Source organism: Podarcis tiliguerta, assembly GCF_965153285.1.
Source record: "Podarcis tiliguerta genome assembly, chromosome: 16".
Classification (NCBI taxonomy): Eukaryota; Metazoa; Chordata; class Lepidosauria; order Squamata; family Lacertidae; genus Podarcis; species Podarcis tiliguerta.
Window position 1 is genome coordinate 10,993,223 of NC_139549.1, and position 21,030 is coordinate 11,014,252.

General features: G+C 48.6%; 1 protein-coding gene across 1 annotated transcript; it reads right to left on the reverse strand.

Moving 5' to 3' along the window:
* Window positions 1–3,474: 3,474 nt before the first annotated feature.
* NDUFS2 (NADH:ubiquinone oxidoreductase core subunit S2) lies at window positions 3,475–20,983 on the reverse strand. Its single transcript, XM_083418583.1, has 14 exons — window positions 20,802–20,983; window positions 17,789–17,892; window positions 16,599–16,789; window positions 15,810–15,930; window positions 14,690–14,802; window positions 13,419–13,493; window positions 13,099–13,176; window positions 11,775–11,860; window positions 11,512–11,631; window positions 9,608–9,737; window positions 9,071–9,166; window positions 8,126–8,209; window positions 5,546–5,603; window positions 3,475–3,710 (listed from the first exon to the last, which is right to left on the reverse strand). The coding sequence occupies exons 1-14, from the start codon at window positions 20,885–20,887 to the stop codon at window positions 3,673–3,675; spliced, it is 1,380 nt and encodes a 459-aa protein (XP_083274709.1). The 5' UTR covers window positions 20,888–20,983; the 3' UTR covers window positions 3,475–3,672.
* Window positions 20,984–21,030: the final 47 nt, after the last annotated feature.

Here is a 21,030-nt window from a genome sequence, read left to right on the forward strand (position 1 = left end):
GGATAACAGGCGGCGCCAGTAAATGGATGCTTTAAACCCAGAAAGATACAGAGTGAAAAAAGCAGTTGCAAAAGTGCTTCTCTCTTGCTTGCTGGTCTTTCGCTTCCTCTATAAAAACAGCCTCAATGTGTGTGGGGGGGGGGGAGTGAAATCAGATATTGGTATCTGATTTATCACATTCAGCATCTGGAAATGTTGAAATTCTTGAGAGTTTCCATCCAAGGTAGGCAGCAGAGGGGCTCTGTCCCCCCCAAAGAAAAAAAAAATACTCTTGCTTTCCTTTGGACGATTGCCTGCCTGCCTTCAAATTAGGCCCACAGTGTGAACGCTCAGAGACTCATTTCACAGTACCCACAGAAGCCACAAATCCTCCAATATAGGCACACGCTTCAGCTGGCTTCAGCCAACCAAAGCAAGACACTTTTCTTCTTCTTTTTGGAAGATGTGCCGCAGACTAAGGGTGGCAAAGGTCTCTTGATGCCTAATGCTGGTCCTGTATCGGGTGCCAAATAATGCTCCTTTCACACTTCTTTAAAAAAAAACCACAGTAACCTTTTAGTGTGGCTCTGGCTATACTTTGGAACTCCCTGCCACTTGATGTTAAGCAGGGGCCTCTGCTGTACTCTTTCCGGCACATGCTTAAAACACCATTGTTTGGGCAAGATTATCCAGAGATGTTAGACTGCTGCCATGTGTTTTGTTCTCTTTTATCTTACTGTTGATTTGAATTGTATTTTCAGCGTTCTTAAGTACTTGCTTTTAACTGTCTTTTATTGATATTCTTTTTGTTTGTTTCTGGAGGTTTCGTTGCAATCAAGCATTATGTAAGTTTTGCTGCATAAATGAAATTCGGAACGTGGCAAAAACTGGGCAGTGGGGTGGGGCAGAGAGTAAAGGCTGTAGAATGAACATAAGCACTCTTTTTACGTTTTGCATTCAGACATAATTATGGTCATAGGATTATGTCTGAATCTATGCTATCTTTGGCAGGGGGATGATTTCTGAGAGGCTGTGAAACGAGGCTCTCCCACCTGAGTTGCAAACCACAAGTCCATTACTGCTTCATGTGTCAGGATTGTACCTTATACAGTGGTACCTCAGGTAACATACACTTCAGGTTACATACGCTTCAGGTTACAGACTCCGCTAACCCAGAAATAGTGCTTCAGGTTAAGAACTTTGCTTCAGGATGAGAACAGAAATCGTGCTGTGGCGGTGCGGCAGCAGCAGGAGGCCCCATTAGCTAAAGTGGTGCTTCAGGTTAAGAGCAGTTTCAGGTTAAGTACGGACCTCCGGAACAAATTAAGTACTTAACCTGAGGTACCACTGTATGTTGCAGGGACGTGGGTGGCGCTGTGGGTAAAACCTCAGCGCCTAGGACTTGCCGATCACATGGTCGGCGGTTCAAATCCCCGCAGCGGGGTGCGCTCCCGTCGTTCGGTCCCAGCGCCTGCCAACCTAGCAGTTCAAAAGCACCCCCGGGTACAAGTAGATAAATAGGGACCGCTTACCAGCGGGAAGGTAAACGGCGTTCCGTGTGCTGCGCTGGCTCGCCAGATGCAGCTTGTCACGCTGGCCACGTGACCTGGAAGTGTCTGCAGACAGCGCTGGCTCTCGGCCTATAGAGTGAGATGAGCGCACAACCCTAGAGTCTGTCAAGACTGGCCCGTACGGGCAGGGGTACCTTTTTACCTTTTACCACTGTATGTGTATGTGCAAGAGTGACCCTTTGCATGTGGGTTGCAAGACTGTTGAGTGTGAGCAGTTTATATATGAATGGTTGACTCACAACTTCAAGCAATGAATGGTCATAGAGGTTGCAGGCAATGGATGGCGAGATTGGATAAATTATTGAAATTTTATACTCTACTGCCTTGTCGTCCTCTCCGGTTTTATGTTTATGGATATTTATGTATTTTGCTATGTGAACCATTTGACACGATTTTACTGAACTTAACATATTGATTTTGCGTATTTGCCCACTGTAAACTGCTTCAAGATGTTTCAAGGCAGTATGACACAGTGGTTATAATGTTGGACTAGGAGCTGGGTGACCAGGCTTTGAGTCTGTACTCTGCCATGAAACTCACAGGGTGACCTTGAGCCAAGAAACTCAGCCCAGCCTACCATGCAAGGTTGTTGTGGGGGATTAAACAGGGAAGGGGAGAACCACGCCTGCAACCTTGAGAAAAAGGAGGGGTAGAAATACAGTGGTACCTTGACCTACAAACAGTCTAGTTCACAAACTGTTTGGAACACGAACACTTCAAAACCAGAAGAAGGTGTTCCGGTTAGCGAACTTTTTTTGGAATCCGAATGTACTCAGTTTGGGGGTGCACGTCTGTTTTGAGTGCCACACTTCTGTTGTCTGGCAGTGAAGAAGGGGGGTGTTTCCTACAGCTGTGTGGGAGGGAGGCTGAGTGCCCGCCATCCAGATGGTTTGCAGGAGTGCAACTCCCCCCCCCCATGCTGCTCAGGAGGCACACGCTCCAGGGAGCATTTCCTGCAGCGGTGTGGGGGATCTGTGTGGATCCCAGTTCAGCTACTTATTGATTGATTGTGTGACTGCGGAAATGGATAAAAGCCCCCCCCCCATCCAAACAATGACTATCATCAGGTAAGGGGGGGAAATTCATTTTCATTTTTATCACCTACAATACTGTTTTATTTATTTTATAGTACAGTACATTGATTATTGCTTTCCTTTTATGCATCAGTGGTCTCGTTAGCTAGTAAAATTCATGTTAAATTGCTGATTTAGGGGTGGTTTTTAAAAGTCTGGAACGGATTAACCCATTTTGCATTACTTCCTATTGGAAAGTGTGCCTTTGGTTTAAGAATCGACTTCTGGAACGGATTAAGTTTGTAAACCAAGGTAACACTGTACAGTGGTACCTCGGGTTACATATGCTTCAGGTTAAAGACTCCGCTAACCCAGAAATAGTACCTTGGGTTAAGAACTTTGCTTCAGGATGAGAACAGAAATTGTGCGGTGGTGGCGTGGCAGCAGCGGGAGGCCCCATTAGCTAAAGTGGTGCTTCAGGTTAAGAACAGTTTCAGGTTAAGAACAGACCTCCAGAACGAATTAAGTATGTAACCAGAGGTACCACTGTATATGAATTTTTCAGACAGTAAGCGGCATAGAAATGGAAATAATGAAGAAATAAAGATGGCCAATTGAGGACTCATGCTGGGCCAAATTAGGCCCAGCTGCTGCAGGCCACTGTTTGTTCTCTTTGGAGCTGCTGGGGGTTGAAAGCAGCCTGTTCCATCTGCAAAGCAAAATGATGTCTGTGTGTATGCATTTGCTTTGTGTGGTTTTTTTTAAAAGGCCCAGCACTGACAGAGAGAGAGAATGGGAAAAAGAGAACTCAGATCTTCAACCTTAAGCAAAGGAAGAGGAAGCGGAGGGAGGCGGAGGTGAGGCCCCGCTGGCAGATTCCTCATCACAAACACACAGAGACACACCCTGAGTTTGCTGAGAGCATTTTGTTTAATTATAGCTAAGCCCTGCCTGCAGTGCAAGGAGGGCCACACAAGACTGTACACAGAGAGACACCGAAAAAAGAGAGGAAGGACGGTGCATCAACGGTCCTTGCTGGGAGGTGCCAATTCAGGAGGGAATCCCCCTCTACGAGGTGATGCTGTGGTTCGCCCCAGGCGGCTCAATGCTTATCTATCCACTTCGCCAAAGACGATGTCCTGGGTGCCTGGGGAAGAGGAGGAGGAGGAGAGGTGTGAAAGCTGCCAGGGATGGTGCCTACAGCCTTCATGTTAGACATTTGGCAGTGGAGGGCATTGAAGGGTTGCAGTCCTAGCCACACTTCACAATGTGGTGGGACTTGCCCCTGGACGAAGCATGCCTAGGAAGCAGGCTGCTCTGCTGCAACCCAGTGCTTCGCTTTTTAGGAAAACGGGATGCCCATCATCAAATGTTAGGAGACAACTTGGCCCACCCCACAAACTCCATTATGGAAACTCTCCTAAGTGTGGGCTTTCCAGATGTTCCTGAATGACAGCTCCCATCGCCCATGGCCATTGGCAACATCTGGAGGTCCAGAGGTTCCCCACACCTGTTCTGACACTTGGTACGAGTTGACTCCCTTTACTCATTCCACGAAAGAGAAACACTTTCTGAATGTACTCAGGGGGAAACATTGTCTTGTCCGTGGGTAGGCAAACTAAGGCCCGGGGGCTGGATCTTGCCCAATCGCCTTCTAAATCTGGCCCGTGGATGGTCCGGGAATCAACGTGTTTTTACATGAGTAGAATGTGTCTTTTTATTTAAAATGCATCTCTGGTTATTTGTGGGGCATAGGAATTCGTTTTCTTTTTTTCCAAAATATAGTCTGCCCCCCCCCAAGGTATGAGGGACAGTGGACAGGCCCCCTGCTGAAAAAGTTTACTGATTGTCTGACAATCAGATCCTCCATCTGGTAGACCCAGATCTGATGGCTCAACTGTGGCTTCCTGTATTTTTCGCTCTATAGGACGCACCGGACCATAGGACGCACCTTGTTTTAGAGGGGGAGAACAAGAAAAAAAAATTCTCCCCCTCTCTGCTCAGCGCCCCTTCAGTGAAGCGGCAGGAGAAACGGAGCCCCTTCCATTTCTCCTCCCGCTTTGCTGAAGGGGCGCTGCGCAGCTCTCCCTCTCTGCTGAAGCCGGGAGAGTCTTGCTCTCCCAGCTTCAGCAAAAGGAACCTGAAGCCCGTGGAGCGCAGCGGGAACTCGCACTGCGCTCCGGAGGCTTCAGGCAGCTATCCCTGAAGCCTGGAGAGCGAGAGGGGTCGGTGCGCATCGACCCCTCTCACTCTCCAGGCTTCAGCGAAAGCAACGCGAAGCCTCCGGAGCACGTAGAGAGCGCTCCCTCTGCACTTCGGAGGCTTCGCGTTGCTATCGCTGAAGCCAAGGAGCCTGTATTCGCTCCATAGGATGCACACACATTTCCCCTTAATTTTTGGAGGGGAAAAAGTGCATCCCACAGAGCAAAAAATACAGTAAATTAGCCCCAGAGAGGAAGCATTTAAGGATGGGGAAAACTATGTCCCTCCAGTTGCTATTGGACTCCAGCTCCCAGCAACCCCAGCCAGCGCAGCCAATGGTCAGGGATAATGGGAGCTGAAGTCCAGAAACGTTTGGAGAGTGCTGCAGGTTTCCTGACCCTCGTACAGCAGCTGAGAAACTGAGGCTGCAGTCCTAACCCCACCTCCCTGAGTGTATGTCCCATTGAATTTAATGGGACTTGCTTCTGAGTGGGCACAGTGAGCACTGCAGACCGAGTCCCTGGGAATTCCGCCACCGGAACCCTCCATCTTGCTACTGGCAAGCTGCTATCTCTTCTGCCAAAGGGGCGTCATTCTGCCTGCATGGATTATAAGCACCTGCTTGGCATGCAGACGATCCCAGGTTCAGTCCTGGAAATCTCCAGGCAGGTGCACCTCACAGAGCTACAGCTACCTGCTTCCCACTTGCCTGCCCTCCCCCTCCCCTTTCCCCCTCCGCCAGCCAAAAAGTCAAATGAAAAGAATGGAAATCAGACCTACCGATGATGGCCACCACGTCCGCAAGCATGTGACCTTGCGACATCTTATCCAGCCCAGCCTGCAGAAATGGGTAGGGGAGGCAAACATTTAAGAATGTCTATGGATTTGGTGTTTGTTTGCTTGTTTCCAATAGAATTAAATGTTAGATGGATAGGGCAAAGAGATAAAAAGATCAGGAGAAGCAAAGAGCTGGTCCCTGCAGTACAGGGGTGAGGAATGTGCGGCCCCCAAAGTCTCTATCTGGCCCTCAGGACTCTCACTGCACCTCCAGCCCACCAAGGGCCCTGCTTTGTACTTTCCTTCAGTGCTTTTGCCTAAACTCTGATCATTCCTTTTCCTTGCCTGGATGGAGAGGGGTGTGTGCAAGGAGGATCATGCATTCCCCATCCCTAATTTAAGGTTTAGAAGTGTCAGGAAGTGGAATGATCTCAAGCCAGGGCTATAAAAACAGCACACAGGTGGCTTACACCAGATGTGGTGAACTGCTGCTCCTCCAGATGTTGCTGAATGACCATTCCCACCAGCCCCAGCAAGCACTGCCAGTGGTCAGGGATGATGGGGATTGTAGTCCAGCAACATCTGTGAGAGCCAAAGGTTCACCACACCTGGCTCAACATGTTCTCCTAAGCAACCTCCCACCACAAATGTGACAGGAGGGGAAAAGCAGAACTGGAAACCAAATTTAACTTGCTGAGGAATCTCAGCCTTGATTTTAAAAAGCATTTCACAAGGTCTAGAAACTTGAGGGTTTTTTTTTTTTAAAAAAAAAACAATGCACCAAGCAAACAATTCCTGCTGAAGTCATATGAAGCCAGCCTGAATAGCTCAGTTGGTTAGAGCATGGTGCTGAAATGCCAAGGTTGCAGGTTTGATTCCAATATGGGACAGCTGCATATTCCTGCACTGTAGGGGGTTGGACTAGATGATCCTCAGGGTCCCTTTTCCAACTCTACAATTCTATTAATCCAGGACCGTTCTAAGACTCCAAACTTGCACCCAGTTTTCAGGGCTTAGCCCCGCTGAACTCAACAGGACCCACTTCTGAAGAAACATGTAACGTGTAAGTTTGTGCTGTGAATTAGGTTTTCCGTGGTTGAGAGGCCCAGTGATCTGGAGAGATCAATTTGCCTCTCTTGCAAGTTCAACTGAAAAGGAATCATGTAAAAAGAAACACGGGAATTTGCTTAACTCGGAGACAAGATTCAGAGGGGTCAGCATTTTTCTGGAAACACGACAAGTTTTGAATGAGTTTTTTTTGTACCATGCAGAACTCACATAACCCTCCCTGCATGTGCACCCGAAACCACAACCGAAACACAGAGTTTTCCCAACTCTAGGTGACGAGAAGAGGAACGCAATAGAGGAAGGAAACATCCTCTACACACACACAAGCACACACACAAACAAAAACAAACACATGCCAGTCAAACAAATGAGCAGAAGCATAGAGTCCCTCTTTTTGCAATGCTGAACTCTCCTAGCCTGTAAGGAAGAATGACTACCAGAAATAGTTCAAGGAGGAGCCGGGAAATTCCCCCTGCCAGCCCCCTGAGCAAATATTTCCAGTGCCGTTTTATTAAAACATGCAGCAAGGACACCTAACCAAATCTGAGGGCCATGACGTATTGCCATCTGCTTTTCCCAAGGCAAAGAAGGAGGGGCAGGGCTTGCCATGACCCTCCCCACCCTAGCTTACTGATATTGAGAAGCTTATATAATAACAATATAATAATAATTTATTATTTATACCCCGCCCATCTGGCTGGGCTTCCCCAGCCACTCTGGGCGGCTTCCAACAGAACACTAAAATACAATAACCTATTAAACATTAAAAGCTTCCCTAAACAGGGCTGCCTTCAGATGTCTTCTAAAAGTCTGGTAATTGTTGTTCTCTTTGACATCTGGTGGGAGGGCGTTCTACAGCGCAGGTGCCACTACCAAGAAGGCCCTCTGCCTGGTTCCCTGTAACTTGGCTTCTCGCAGCGAGGGAACCGCCAGAAGGCCCTCGGCACTGGACCTCAGTGTCCGGGCAGAACGATGGGGGTGGAGACGCTCCTTCAGGTATACTGCACCGAGGCCGTTTAGGGCTTTAAGGTCAGCACCAATACTTTGAATTGTGTTCGGAAACGTACTGGGAGGCAGTGTTGGTCTTTCAAGACCGGTGTTATATGGTCTCGGCGGCTGCTCCCAGTCAAAAGTCTAGCTGCCGCATTCTGGATAGGTTGTAGTTTCCGGGTCACCTTCAAAGGTAGCCCCACATAGAGCGCATTGCAGCTTCCTTTGTTGGGTTTTCTACAGGTGCCTCATTTGGGACAGACAAAGGGTACACTGCCCCAGCCTCACTCGACTCTCAGCCAGCCCCCCCGCAGCCCCTCTGCCTGCCTTCTTTCTTACATTCAGCCCAGAGGGTGGCCCAGCCTATCAGCTTCCTCCTCCTTCTCAATCTCAGAGTTGCCCTTGTAGAACATAGGGATAGATGGGTCTGCCCTTGGTTGGCTCTGGCGCCACCTACCTGCCTCCCACCCCGCCAGTCCCAGTGGGCACCAGCCATTTCCCCCTTTCCTCCCTTGTCCCTCTTACCAGGTGGGCGAATCCTGGAGCCTTTATCTTGCAGCGGTAGGGCCGGCTGCTTCCATCAGAGACCAGGTACACACCAAACTCCCCCTGCAGGATGAGAATGCAGAGGAGCAGAGGGGAGGAGAATTAGATGACCTAAATTGAGAAGCTGGGTTACCACGGTACATGGGGTGTGAGAGGGCAGAGAGAGAACTTGAAGCAGAGTATGGCTTTAGAACTTCCTCAAGAGTTGCAAAGGATTCTGGGACTCCAATGAGAAGAGGCAGGCAACATAAAAGGACACACTCACACTATGCATTTAAAGCTGTATCGTACTGCTTTAAAGAGTCACGGTTTTCTTGCAAAGAATCCTGGGAACTACAGTTTGTTGAGGCTGCTGAGGGTTGTTAGAACACCCCTAAAAGAGCTACAGTTATCAGAGTAGTTTAACAATCATTCTCTCTTCCCAGGGAACCCTGGGAACTGTGAGTCTAGGCTGAGAATTAAGCTCCACAGATGCTCTCATGGTAAGAAGGAGGTATACCAGAGGGCTAGATTTGGCTGCCGACCCTGCTGACAGCAAACTCAGGCACTGACCAGATTGAAGTAAAAATGGGGCCTACGATGAAGAAAGTGGAATCAGCATACTTGCAAGCATCCTGGGGCTTCCAGAAGTAAGGGGACAAATCTTTTTTTGGTGGTGGTGGTGGGGGAATATCTTAAAAATGCACCAATATCTTTAAAATGCACCAAGGAAACCCAACCACAGCCCAGCGTGGACTGAGCATGCTCAGTAGCTACAGAATGCTGAATATCGGTTTGGTGCAGGAAGAAGCAATGGGAAAGAGGGAGATCAGAGTGGCGGAATATCCAGGGAAAGGGCATGTCTGGCTGGAGCCCAGAATGGGAGCTCTCCATTTTGTTGCCGGTCCGCTGTTCCCTCCAACTGCTCAGAGCACAGGACGGTACCTTGGGTGCCTCTATAGCTGTGTACGTAGCTCCAGGGGGCACTTGGTAGCCCTCTGTGTACAGCTTGAAGTGGTGGATCAGGGCCTCCATGGACGTCTGGCGAGGGGGAATAAAAGATACACGCACACTGTAAAACCCAGTAAAAAAATTCCTTCCAGTAGCACCTTAGAGAGCAACTAAGTTTGTTATTGGTATGAGCTTTCATGTGCATGCACACTTCTTCAGATACAGTGGTACCTCGAGTTAAGTACTTAATTCGTTCCGGAGGTCAGTTCTTAACCTGAAACTGTTTTTAACCTGAAGCACCACTTTAGCTAATGGGGCCTCCTGCTGCCGCCGCACAGCCAGAGCACGATTTCTGTTCTCACCCAGAAGCAAAGTTTTTAACCCGAGGTATTATTTCTGGGTTAGCGGAGTCTGTAACCTGAAGCGTATGTAACCCGAGGTACCACTGTACTGTAAAACCCAGACAAAGGAGAGAGCTTTCCCGTTTCACCACTAGGAGGTGCCACCTCAACTCAGGGGTGGTTTTGTTACCTTCATCTCTGCCCGCTTTGGAGGGGAGATTTTGGCATCGTCCACTTTGATCTCCCCCTCAGGCATCTTGTTGAGGGCCTGCAAGATGATACGGAGTGATTGGCGCATCTCCTCCACTCGGCACAGGTACCTGTGAGGGAGTGTGGGGTAATGGTTAAAGGTGACAATTCAAATCCCTCACTCAGTCATGAAGCTTGCCGGGGGGGGGGGGCAGTGGCCCTGGTCTCTCAGCCCATCCTACCTCACAGGGTTGTTGTGAAGATGAAACAGAATTGGAGGAGAAGGGCAAATACCGCATTCAGTTCCTTGGCAGCAAGGTGAGATACAAATGCAATAAAACGTTGGGCCTTCTAGTAAAAAAACACAATGGTGTAGACCCAACTAGTCTTGAGCAACTAGTGTGGCATAGTGGTTAGAGTGTTGGACTAGCAGCTGGGAGACCAGGGTTCAAATCCCCACCTGGCCATCAAATTCACCAGGCCGGTGCCTGTCTCTCCGTCTAAGCTACCTCGCAGGGCTGTTTTGTGAGAATGAAGTGGGGGAGCAGGGGAAAAACCTTGAAATGGAAAAGGGGAGAACCACACATGCCACTTTGAGCTCCTTGAAGGAAAGATGGGATATAAATTTATCGGTTTGTACCCAATGTTAGTCCTACTTAGAACAGACCTGCTTAAATAAATCAACATGAATAACTTAGGGCTAATCGGTTTTGGCCAACTAAATTCTACTCAGAGCAGACCCACTGGGTCTAAGTTATACATGCTGTTTAATTTCAATGGGTCCATTTTGACTAGACTAACATTGGCTATAATCAAATACTATACAGAACTTGGCTGGGTACCACCCAATGCTAATATTAAAATTAACAAAATTAACAGGGAGCTAGATAGTGAAGAAACAGACAGAGAAAAACCCCAGGAAGGTCCCATTAACAGAGCACACCAGGAAGGGAGCTAAGGAACAGGCTTAAGCTTCAGGCCAGAGGGTGGGCCCTTTAAGAATCTAGAGCTCATTACAAAGAGGTGGAGCCTGAGAGCAGGAGCTTAAAAAGGCTTATTCTTCTCCCAACCTTCCAAGGAGCCAAGTTGCTCATTTGGAGTTCTCCATGGTCCTGAAATGTTTGACCGGCAGGGCCTCCTTCTCCCAGGGATCCTGCATCGAACCAAGCCGCCAACACAAGCATGGCTCTTTTCAATCCAAGCTCTCTGCAATTGCCACAAGAATTGGGGGAAGGAGGGGTCGGCAGTGACAGCTCATAATGGACTTGGCTAGAAAGTCAAGTCAAAATCTGTAGGCAGGTGAGATAATATTTCAAAAGTGGGAGGCTTTGGAAGGAATCCACGACCCATCGCAGCAGAGGAAGGCATTGGATGAACCATTTTGACTGCTCTTATGACGAGAGAGACATTGTGCTTTTTGAGGCATTGCATACTATTACTGAGAAGTTGCTGGACAAGCTCTTGGGGGCGTGCAGACCACCAAGTGCAGGTAAACCCCCCTCCAGAAAGTGAATCATAGAATCATAGAGTTGGAAGAGACCACAAGGGCCATCGAGTCCAACCCCCTGCCAAGCAGGAAACACCATCAGAGCACTCCTGACATATGGTTGTCAAGCCTCTGCTTAAAGACCTCCAAAGAAGGAGACTCCACCACACTTCTTGGCAGCAAATTCCACTGTCGAACAGCTCTTACTGTCAGGAAGTTCTTCCTAATGTTTAGGTGGAATCTTCTTTCTTGTAGTTTGGATCCATTGCTCCATGTCCGCTTCTCTGGAGCAGCAGAAAACAACCTTTCTCCCTCCTCTATGTGACATCCTTTTATATATTTGAACATGGCTATCATATCACCCCTTAACCTCCTCTTCTCCAGGCTAAACATGCCCAGCTCCCTTAGTCGAACCACACCTGTCGTAGCAGTCGCCTCGTGACCCAATCGGGACATCGAACTCCACCTGGTCGTAGACGTCGTACGGCTGGGTTTTGCGAAGGTCCCACTGGATCCCTGAGCCACGAAGCATCACTCCGCTGACGGGGAAAGAGGAAGAGGAGAGATGCAGGAGGGAAAACGCAGCTTTTGTGCCCAAGGTTAAAGTGAGCACCCACGCAATGCAGGACGCCCTAATCCTGGTGGACACCAGCTTCACCACGTGATTTCACTGCTCCGTTACCTAAAACCATAATTGAGAGCTTCCTCTGACGTCACCACTCCAATATCAACTGTCCGGTTTTTCCAGATTCGGTTGTTTGTCAGCATCTGGAGGGATGGAGGGAAAGAAAAGATACAACTAACTGAGCCATGGAATCTATATTGGAGGAGTGGGGAACCCCAACCAGCTCTTCCCCCTTCAGATCACTGATTTCCAACTAGGCAGTTGTGCTCAAGGCACAATTATCAGGTTCTGTTTTATATTTCTCTTAGGATAGGGTTGGTGCTATTGAACTATACCTCCCATCATCCCCAACCATTGGGCTATCCTGATTACAGGCAGCTGGACCCCAACAAGATCTAGAGGGTCACAGGCTCCCCAACCTTGTTTTAAAAGGAAGAAACCATGGAGAAGAACAGAGAGTGTGGATGTCACAACAAACCATAGTTTAAGCATGATAAGCCATAGCTTAAACGCAATAAACTATGGTTTCCTGTGACCAGCACAAGCCTAAGACTCTTCTTCCCCTGCTCCTTCTTTAGCACGGGTGCTAGAGCCTGAAACTGTGGTTAATTTTAACTCTGGTTTGCAGAAGTATTTATTTAATTTCAAGCAGTTAAGAAGAAGAAGAGTTTGGATTTGATATCCCGCCTTTCACTCCCTTTAAGGAGTCTCAAAGTGGCTAACATTCTCCTTTCCCTTCCTCCCCCACAACAAACACTCTGTGAGGTGAGTGGGGCTGAGAGACTTCAAAGAAGTGTGACTGGCCCAAGGTCACCCAGCAGCTGCATGTGGAGGAGCGGGGAAGTGAACCCCATTCACCAGATTACGAGACTACCGCTCTTAACCACTACACCACACTGGCTCTCTCTAATTGGCTCTCTAAAGCCAATTCTTTAAAAAGGAAACCTCTAGGTGGTGTACAACATACAAACAGCACTGTTGAAACAAAAATACAACATTAATACCCTTGAAACAAAAGCAGGAATTCATACAGATGAAAACAGGGTCTGATCTTTTGGCTCAGGGAGAATCTGAGTGAAAAGATACATCTTTTACAAGTACAAAAGATCTTTGGGGGGAAAACAAACAATCTCAAGGAGTGCCCCCCCAACTCCCATGAAAACTGAATGTGCTCAGTAGGCATGAAATACTGCCTGCCTGTTGGAGGGGAAACTAGGGGAGGAGCATAGGATGGCTGAAAGAAAGCACATTTGTTTGACTGGCACCCTCAAGGGGGGTTTTAAAAAACCCAAACAGCAGGAGCCTGCCACAGTAGCTTGGGTGGTCACAGAGAAACCACATGGTAAGGGCTGGCACCCCTTGTTTGTCAACAACGCCTCACCTCTTCCACCTCGTCTATCCGGATGGAGAAATTCTTCACAAACTCATAGATGTCATCCATCAGCCCGAGAGGCATGTCCTGAGTGACGGGGATGGAGAAGAAGAGAGGAGCAGATGCTGAGAAGACATCCTGGGATTGTGTTCAACTAAGACTAGAACTGACAGTGGCTACAACCCAGGGAGGGGGAGGGAGGAGAGAGAGGGAGAGAGGGGGGGTCCTGGAGAACTAGTGGTCTTTCTGTCTCTGTGAAAAACAAGTCTTCAGACCTGCCCAATCCAACCTGGCTGTCCACCTGTCTGGTCACAAAGCAGCCTTCTCACCTGGTGGACCCCTCCTGGTCGGACGTAAGCAGCGTGCATCCGGGCTCCAGACACCCGCTCGTAGAATTCAAACATCTGGAAGGCAGACAAAGAGGGAGGGAAGGGGGACATTTTACAGGTGCAATCCTGTGGACAGCTCCCAACTGGCCTCTCCCATTCTGCCATGGGCCATCGGCTTCCCCACCTGATGCCTTCTTTTGGGCTAAGGCTGGCTGGGGCTGATGAGAGCAGGGCTGGACTAGATGACCCTTGGCGTGTCTTCCAAGGACTCTACAATTCTATGATGCTATGCAACGCTCAGTGTTTTTGACTAGGCCTGGCTGGGGCTGATAGGAGGTGCAGTCCCAAATACCTAGAAGGCACCAGACTGTCGAAGGCTGTAGGTTTCTTGGTTTTATCCCCAACATCTCAAGTTCGCGCAGCTACGAACTTCGTGCTTGAGGTGTCAGGATGTTGCTGCACATCACGGCAGGCAGCACTGGGATAAGAGAGAATAACATTCCTACACCGCTGAGCAAAAGCCCTGTGGATGGCTCAGTAAGTAGAGCAGGAGACTCACAACTTCAAGGTTGTGGGTTTGAGCCCCACATTGGGCGAAAGATTCTTGCATTGCAGGGGGTTGGACTAGATGATCCTCATGGTCCCTTCCAACTCTACGATTCTAGGATTCTAACTCTCCGTGTACGCTGTGCCACAGGGACCAGAAAGAGTTGTGGGTTTTATGCAATCTGCACAGGCTTGTTTCTTTTGCATAATTTAGAAACTGGCAGGAGATGCAAGGTGCAGTAGGGCATTTATGCCTTGTGCCGCCACCCCAAGAACTCTTTTTGGGTTCTGACTTTGTGCACTGAATTCTAAGGCAGGCTTCCACAATAATCAGGACTAGAAACCTCGTCAATTACTTTTTAAAAACAAAGGTTAATATGCTCAGGACTATGAACCTGGCACCTTTTGGGGGTATGTGTGTGGAATCAGAGAATACACACAACCCTGAGCAGAGACAGGCAGTCCCCTCTTATATGTCACCCTAACAATGATCTGGGAAGGTACGCCAGTAGTCTTATCCGTCTACTGAAGATGGCAGGATTGGAGGGCTTGCCTAATGATCACCTAGGCAGTTTTGATACATGAGTATTTAAAAGTTCAAAACCCGAATTCTGAAACTTGTCTGGGAACAAATGGGCAGCCGGTGATGAAGCTGGCAGATGGCACTCCATGCCACCAAGGCCACTTGCGTCTCCGATGACAGCGCTGGATCCAAGAGTACTTGCCTTTTCCCTCTCCTCAAACATCCAGAAGAAAGGAGTCATGGCCCCAATGTCCAGGGCGTGGGTTGTGATGGCCATGATGTGGTTCAGGAGACGCGTGATTTCGCCAAAGAGAACTGGAAAGGAGGCAGAGACTCAGGTTAGCTACTGTGAACGCAGAACCGGGGGCATGTAAGGAAACGGATGGGGAGGGGGGACAGGGCACATATTAAATGTTACAATCCTAAGCATGTTTACTCAGCCCCATGGAACTCAAAGGGGTTCACTCCTTAGTTAGTGTCTTTAGGACTGACGCCTAGGACACAGTGAAGGGGTGAGGTACCCGTGACCCACTCACATCCTCCCCAATGTGATGGGCTGGCTGGATGCAGAGGAGAGGTGGGAGGCACTAGCTGGGGAACCCCCACCCCCCAGGGAAGAAGACCCAGAGCCAGGAGATCCCTGGTGGTGGGATGATGATATTGATCAGAGAGAGAAGAAGGGAGGACTGGGAGCAGGAGGTGTTGGAAGCTGAAGAGGTGACAGGGTTTAGGGAGCAGGAAGAGTCTATGTCAGAGAGCAGTCCAGAATCAGAGGCAGAAGCGGAGGGGGGGGGGCAAGAGGCAGAGATCAGGCAGGCTGCTGAAGAAGCCAGGGCAAAGGGCAGCTCCCCATCCCAATCTCACAGAACTTTGCCAAGACATGAAGAGGGTGGAGGAAAGAGACAGAAGATGAAGGAGCCTCAGAACTTGGGGGGGGGGACACTTAAGGAGAGGTGGGAAGGTGGGGAGCATCTGCCCTCGCAACTGCCTCATTGGGACTAGTTCTGCTGCGAAGAGTTGTTGTGCTCACTGGCCTGAGCTGTGTTTGTTTCTTTGAATAAAGAGTTAACTTCACTGACACATGAGTTATTGCTGACCTGACCCCAACACCTGCCCTGACACCCAGCCAACACAACCAACAGGCAGGGATGATGGGAGCCGGAGTGCAACAACATCTGGAGGGACACAGGTTCCCCTTCCCTGATGTTGGCTTGTTTAAAGGTACACAAACCAAGAAGGAAACATGGGCTGCAGTTCAGTGGCATTGCTTCATCTGCTAGCTGCGACCACACCCTCGTAAGCTGCCTGCTTTGCTTACCCACCTCGGATCCACTGAGCCCTCAAGGGCGGACGGATGTTGAGCAGCTTCTCCACCGCCAAGGAGTAGGCTTGCTCGTTGCACATCATAGAGACGTAGTCAAGCCGGTCAAAGTAGGGCAGAGCCTGGGCCAGAAAAGGATAGTTTGAAAGCAGCTAGAGACTTGCTCAAGGATCTTCAGAACTTTTTAATGATAATAATAATAAATTTTATTTATATCCCGCCCTCCCCAGCCGAAGTCGGGCTCAGGGCGGCTAACAACAATAAAATAGTACAACATTCTAAAAACATTTCATTATAAAAATTAATCAAAATCAAATTAATGGCAACCATTAAACTAAAGTTCTGTGAAGATTGCCAAAGGAGGGAGTCAGGCTGTGCCCTGGCCAAAGGCCTGGTGGAACAGCTCTGTCTTGCAGGCCCTGCGGAAAGATGTCAAGTCCCGCAGGGCCCTGGTCTCTTGTGACAGAGCATTCCACCAGATTGGGGCCACAGCTGAAAAAGCCCTGGCTCTAGTTGAGGCCAGCCTAACCTCTCTGTGGCCTGGGACCTTCAGGATGTTTTTATTTGAAGACCGTAAGTTCCTCTGTGGGACATACCAGGAGAGGCGGTTCCGTAGGTACGAGGGGACCTATTAAGTAAAACTCCCATTAACTCCTATTAAGAGTTTTACTGGATCAGGCCAGTGGTCGCTCTCGCCCAATGTCCTGTTCTCACAGTGGCCAACTGGAGTCCTGTGATGGGAAGCCTGAAAGCGGGACCAGAGTGCAAGAGCAGCTCCTGCCACGATTACCTGGAGATAGGTCTTGTACTCTATCAGCTTCTCGGTGCCCCGGTGAAGCAAGCCGATGTGGGGGTCACATTTCTTCACGGACTCCCCGCTCAGCTCCATGACCAAACGCAAGACCCCGTGAGCCGCAGGGTGCTGAGGCCCAAAGTTGACGGTCAGATTGGAGACATTTTTCTCAAAGGGCGGGTCCTTGTCTGTTGGGGTCAGAAGAGCACATGTGAGACCTCTTGCTGGTAAGGCAGGAGAAGGGAGCCCTTCCTCAAGCTAACGGCTGCACTTACTCATAGGCTAGCAACTGGGGAAACACATCTGTGGGTGGGGCAAGAAGCAAAAGTGGGAGGAGCAAAGGATATTACTTTTACCCAGGGATGGGGAAACTCAGGCTAGAGGGCCTCGGGGCTCTCTGCAGGCCACACACCCTCCCAAGCCACACTGCTCACCAGCCCTGCTGTGTCTCTTTTGCAAGCGTTTTTTTCTGGCTAGAATGTGTCATTGAACTGTGATGATGCCCCTTGCTGACCAGGAGACAGAGAAGGGTGGGTATGTGGGTGTAGAAACCTATGGGTTTTGTGTGGCTGAAGGTAGCCTACTGTACAAAGGTACGGTCAAAGAATGGGGAACCTTCCAGGCACCACCTAATAATAATGATAATAATAATAATAATAAATTTATGCTACCCATTTGATTGGGTTGCCCAGTAGTGAGTAAGACCAGAGGCAAAAGTGGGCATAGCAACAAATGAGGATTTTACCTTTCCAAAGCTAGTTTCTTCACACACTGTGTTTGTTTTTTAATGAGATTGTATTATTTTGATTATGTGTGGATGTTCTGTAATTGATCCGGCATGGAAGCCAACCTACTCAAGAGCAGACCCCATGAAATCAATTGACGTAAGTTAGTCACTGCCATCTATTTACAATGGGTCTGTTCCGAGTAGAAGTTAGTTATGTGCAGCCTATCAGTATTTCTCAAACTTAGGTCCCCAGCTGTTTTTGGACTACAATTCCCATCATCCCTAGCAAGCAGGACCAGTGGTCAAAGATAATGGGAGCTGTAGTCCAAAAACAGCTGGGGACCCAAACATGAGAAACACTTCTACAACAATAAATACAGCAGAACAATACTATATTTCATCCCGTTGAGAAACTCCACCTGAGATGGAGACTCCATTCAGTTCTATGGAGGAAACTCACCGTTCCAGGGAGGAGGGACCCATTTTTCCATCTCTTTCGTGGGATACATGACGGCGCCTCCATATTGCTGGACATACTCCACATCAGGCTGCCACTGCTTTCCTCTAAGGAAGGGAAGAAGAAATGTTAAGATCTGCTCAGGCAGCAACACTCAGTATAAACCTGAAAATAGGATGCTGACTAGCTTGTGTTGTAGGGCAAGCCTTGGCACTAGGATAGATGCTGACCTTGGGAGACATCCACCAGATCTGGCTCCTAGTTGTTTTCCTGTCTTTGAGTCAGCCCAACACTGTATTTTTATTTATTTATTTTACTGGCAGCTCAACACAAGTTTATTTTTGTATTTAAGGAATTTATTATACCACATTTTTCATCACATCCCAAAGTGGCTTACAGGGACGAAAATAAAAGCACATTATACACAAAATTTAAAACATAGATTCCAACCTCTCGCACTGCCAACAAAGACAAACAAATAAAGAACCTACCCACAAGGCGAACATATGCTATGCCAGGCTTCCTCAACTTCGGCCCTCCAGATGTTTTTGGCCTACAACTCCCATGATCCCTAACTAGCAGGTCCAGTGGTCAGGGATGATGGGAACTGTAGTATCAAAACATCTGGAGGGCCGAGGTTGAGGGAGCCTGCACCATGCAAAAGAATGAAAAACCATCACTTCCGGGTTCCCATGACATGGCGGACGAACCGCAGATCTGACAGCTCTGTGAGATTTGGCCTCACACAGCTTCCGGGGAAGAGCGCAAAGGCGATGCGCTTCCCCCAAAAAACCCAAGAGGAGCATTGGGGTGTCTCTGGGTCCTGCTGTTCACAGACGGCGCCTCGGCACTGCAGGTCTCTGCTCTCCATCCCAAGAGGTGCAAAGAGTGGGGGTGAAGCCAAGTGAAAGCGCTGGTGAACTAGGAACCATTGCAGCTCCGTGAAGCAAAGCCTCTGATCCAGCCACAAGTGGTTACCATTCCAGTATATTGAAGCTGATTGCAAAGGTGAGGACTGTTTAATTTGATTGATTTGGAGGGGGTGGAGGAGGAACGGGAGTGTTAAAAGGACGTCCGCTCCCGTTCCTGGTGCTATGAGCACAAAATACATACAAGTGAAGTGTTGATGAAGTTTACCTTGGGAGATAAGGTAACTAATGAACAATAAGGATTAAAAGATTACACATAGCTTTTGTTTATACTAATCTCAATATTTTTTAAAACATCGAACTTGACTTGAACTCAATTTGAACTTGAATCTCTCCTATGCTGTGATTGAACTTGACTTAAAATGGAGGACTAAGCAGAGAAGGATTGCAATGATATTTAATGGAAGAATACTACAAATTTCCTCTCTGGAAGAAAGATTGGACTGACTGAATCTACGCTACTTTTGGGAAAGAAATTTTTGATCTTTCAGAGTGTTGAAGACATCTAACCTAATGGAATTATAATTGTGGGATTATTTTATTAAAAGGTATTAGCTGGTTAAAAATCAAGATAAAAAAGAGGACTATAATATTCATTGTTAATATTGGACTAAATCAGACTTTAAAATAACATTAATATTATAGTTTTACTTACATTGGTAATCAAAAATCATTTTGATGTGAATGGGTGTAAAGATGGGAATATATAACTGTTAAAATCTGCTTTGTGAGTAAAGTGGAAGGGGGGGGGGAGGGAAGAGGCTGAAAGTACTGGTTTTCTTTACTGAGCATAGTGAATTGGCCTTGACAAAGTACTGATACAGCCAAAATATTACCTTTATTTGGTGGGAAAGGATTTTTTGTTTTGGAATTTAATCTTAGAGAGGAAGTTGGGAAATGGGGAGAGAATTGGCCACCCTTTATCCCTGCAAGAAGCTGAGTGGGTTGGTAGAAGTGGGAAGGTAAACGGCATTTGGTACCACCGTGGCGGGAAGGTAAACAGCGTTTCCGTGCGCTCTGGTTTCCATCACAGTGTTCCGTTGCGCCAGAAGCGGTTTAGTCAGGCTGGCCACAAACACCAGAAGTGATTTAGTCAGGCTGGCACAAACATTGGCTCCCTCGGCCTGAAAGTGAGATGAGTGCCGCAACCCCATAGTCACCTTTGGCTAGACTTAATCACCCAGGGGTCCTTTACCTTTATACATTTGCCTTACCATACAAGAGCATATAGAAAGTGAATCCAGGCCTGGGGACTGATGCTGCGGGACTCCAACTCTCATCAGCCTCGGTCAGGACGGCATAGCTGTCAACTTTTCCCTTTTCTTGCGAGGAATCCTATTCGGAATAAGGGAATTTCCCTTTAAAAAAGGGAAACGTTGACAGCTATGCAGGACGGGTGTGTGTGTATTTATGTTAAGAACTATGATCCAACATTCCTGCCAACCTAGCAGTTCGAAAGCATGTCAAACTGCAAGTAGATAAATAGGTACCACTCCAGCAGGAAGGTAAATGGCGTTTCCGTGCGCTGCTCTGGTTTGCCAGAAGCGGCTTAGTCATGCTGGCCACATGATCCAAAAGCTGTACGCCGGCTCCTTCGGCTAATAAAGTGAGATGAGCGCCGCAACCCCAGAGTCGGTCACGACTGGACCTAATGGTCAGGGGTCCCTTTACCTTTACTTTATGGTCCAACATATGGTTCCCCACTCCCACCCCCAGCGACAAAAGGGGTTGCCCTACATGCAACGCAGAACGTCATTTGAATTGAGGTTCATCTCTTCTCTCCCCCAAACCTGTTTCAGTCTTTGGCCTCTGAACAGAAACGCACGGTGCGACGTACAGAGACGCTGCTTCTGGGCATATGCAGAGGGCGCCTTTCCTCACAAGCGTCCTCCTGCACAGGCGATCGGAGGGCAGAGCTCTCACGTCGCAGCACGGCTTCCATGAGGACTAGGACCTTGACATTTCTCTAGAAATTCACCGGGGTGGGAAGGGAGCCGCGTAGCCGTAACGGTACGGCTCAGTCATTAAAACAAAAAAAAAGGGAAAAGCTATTTCCAGGGTGGTGTGAAAAGGGTGGGGGGTATTACCTGCTGGGCGCCGCCCCCAGCGCAATCCCCTGTCTCCATGACCCTGAAGGTGCCCGCAATCTCCACAAAGCCCTGAGCGCCGCCATCTTCCTTGCGGGGCTGCGGCAACCCACAGACGTCAAACCCGCGCATGCTCCCCTTTACTGCAGAGCTTCGGAGCCGCCATTGTAGGTAAGGGCAAAGGGGGAAATCCTTCCCCTCTCCTCCCAAGGAGAGAGAAGGGCAGCCG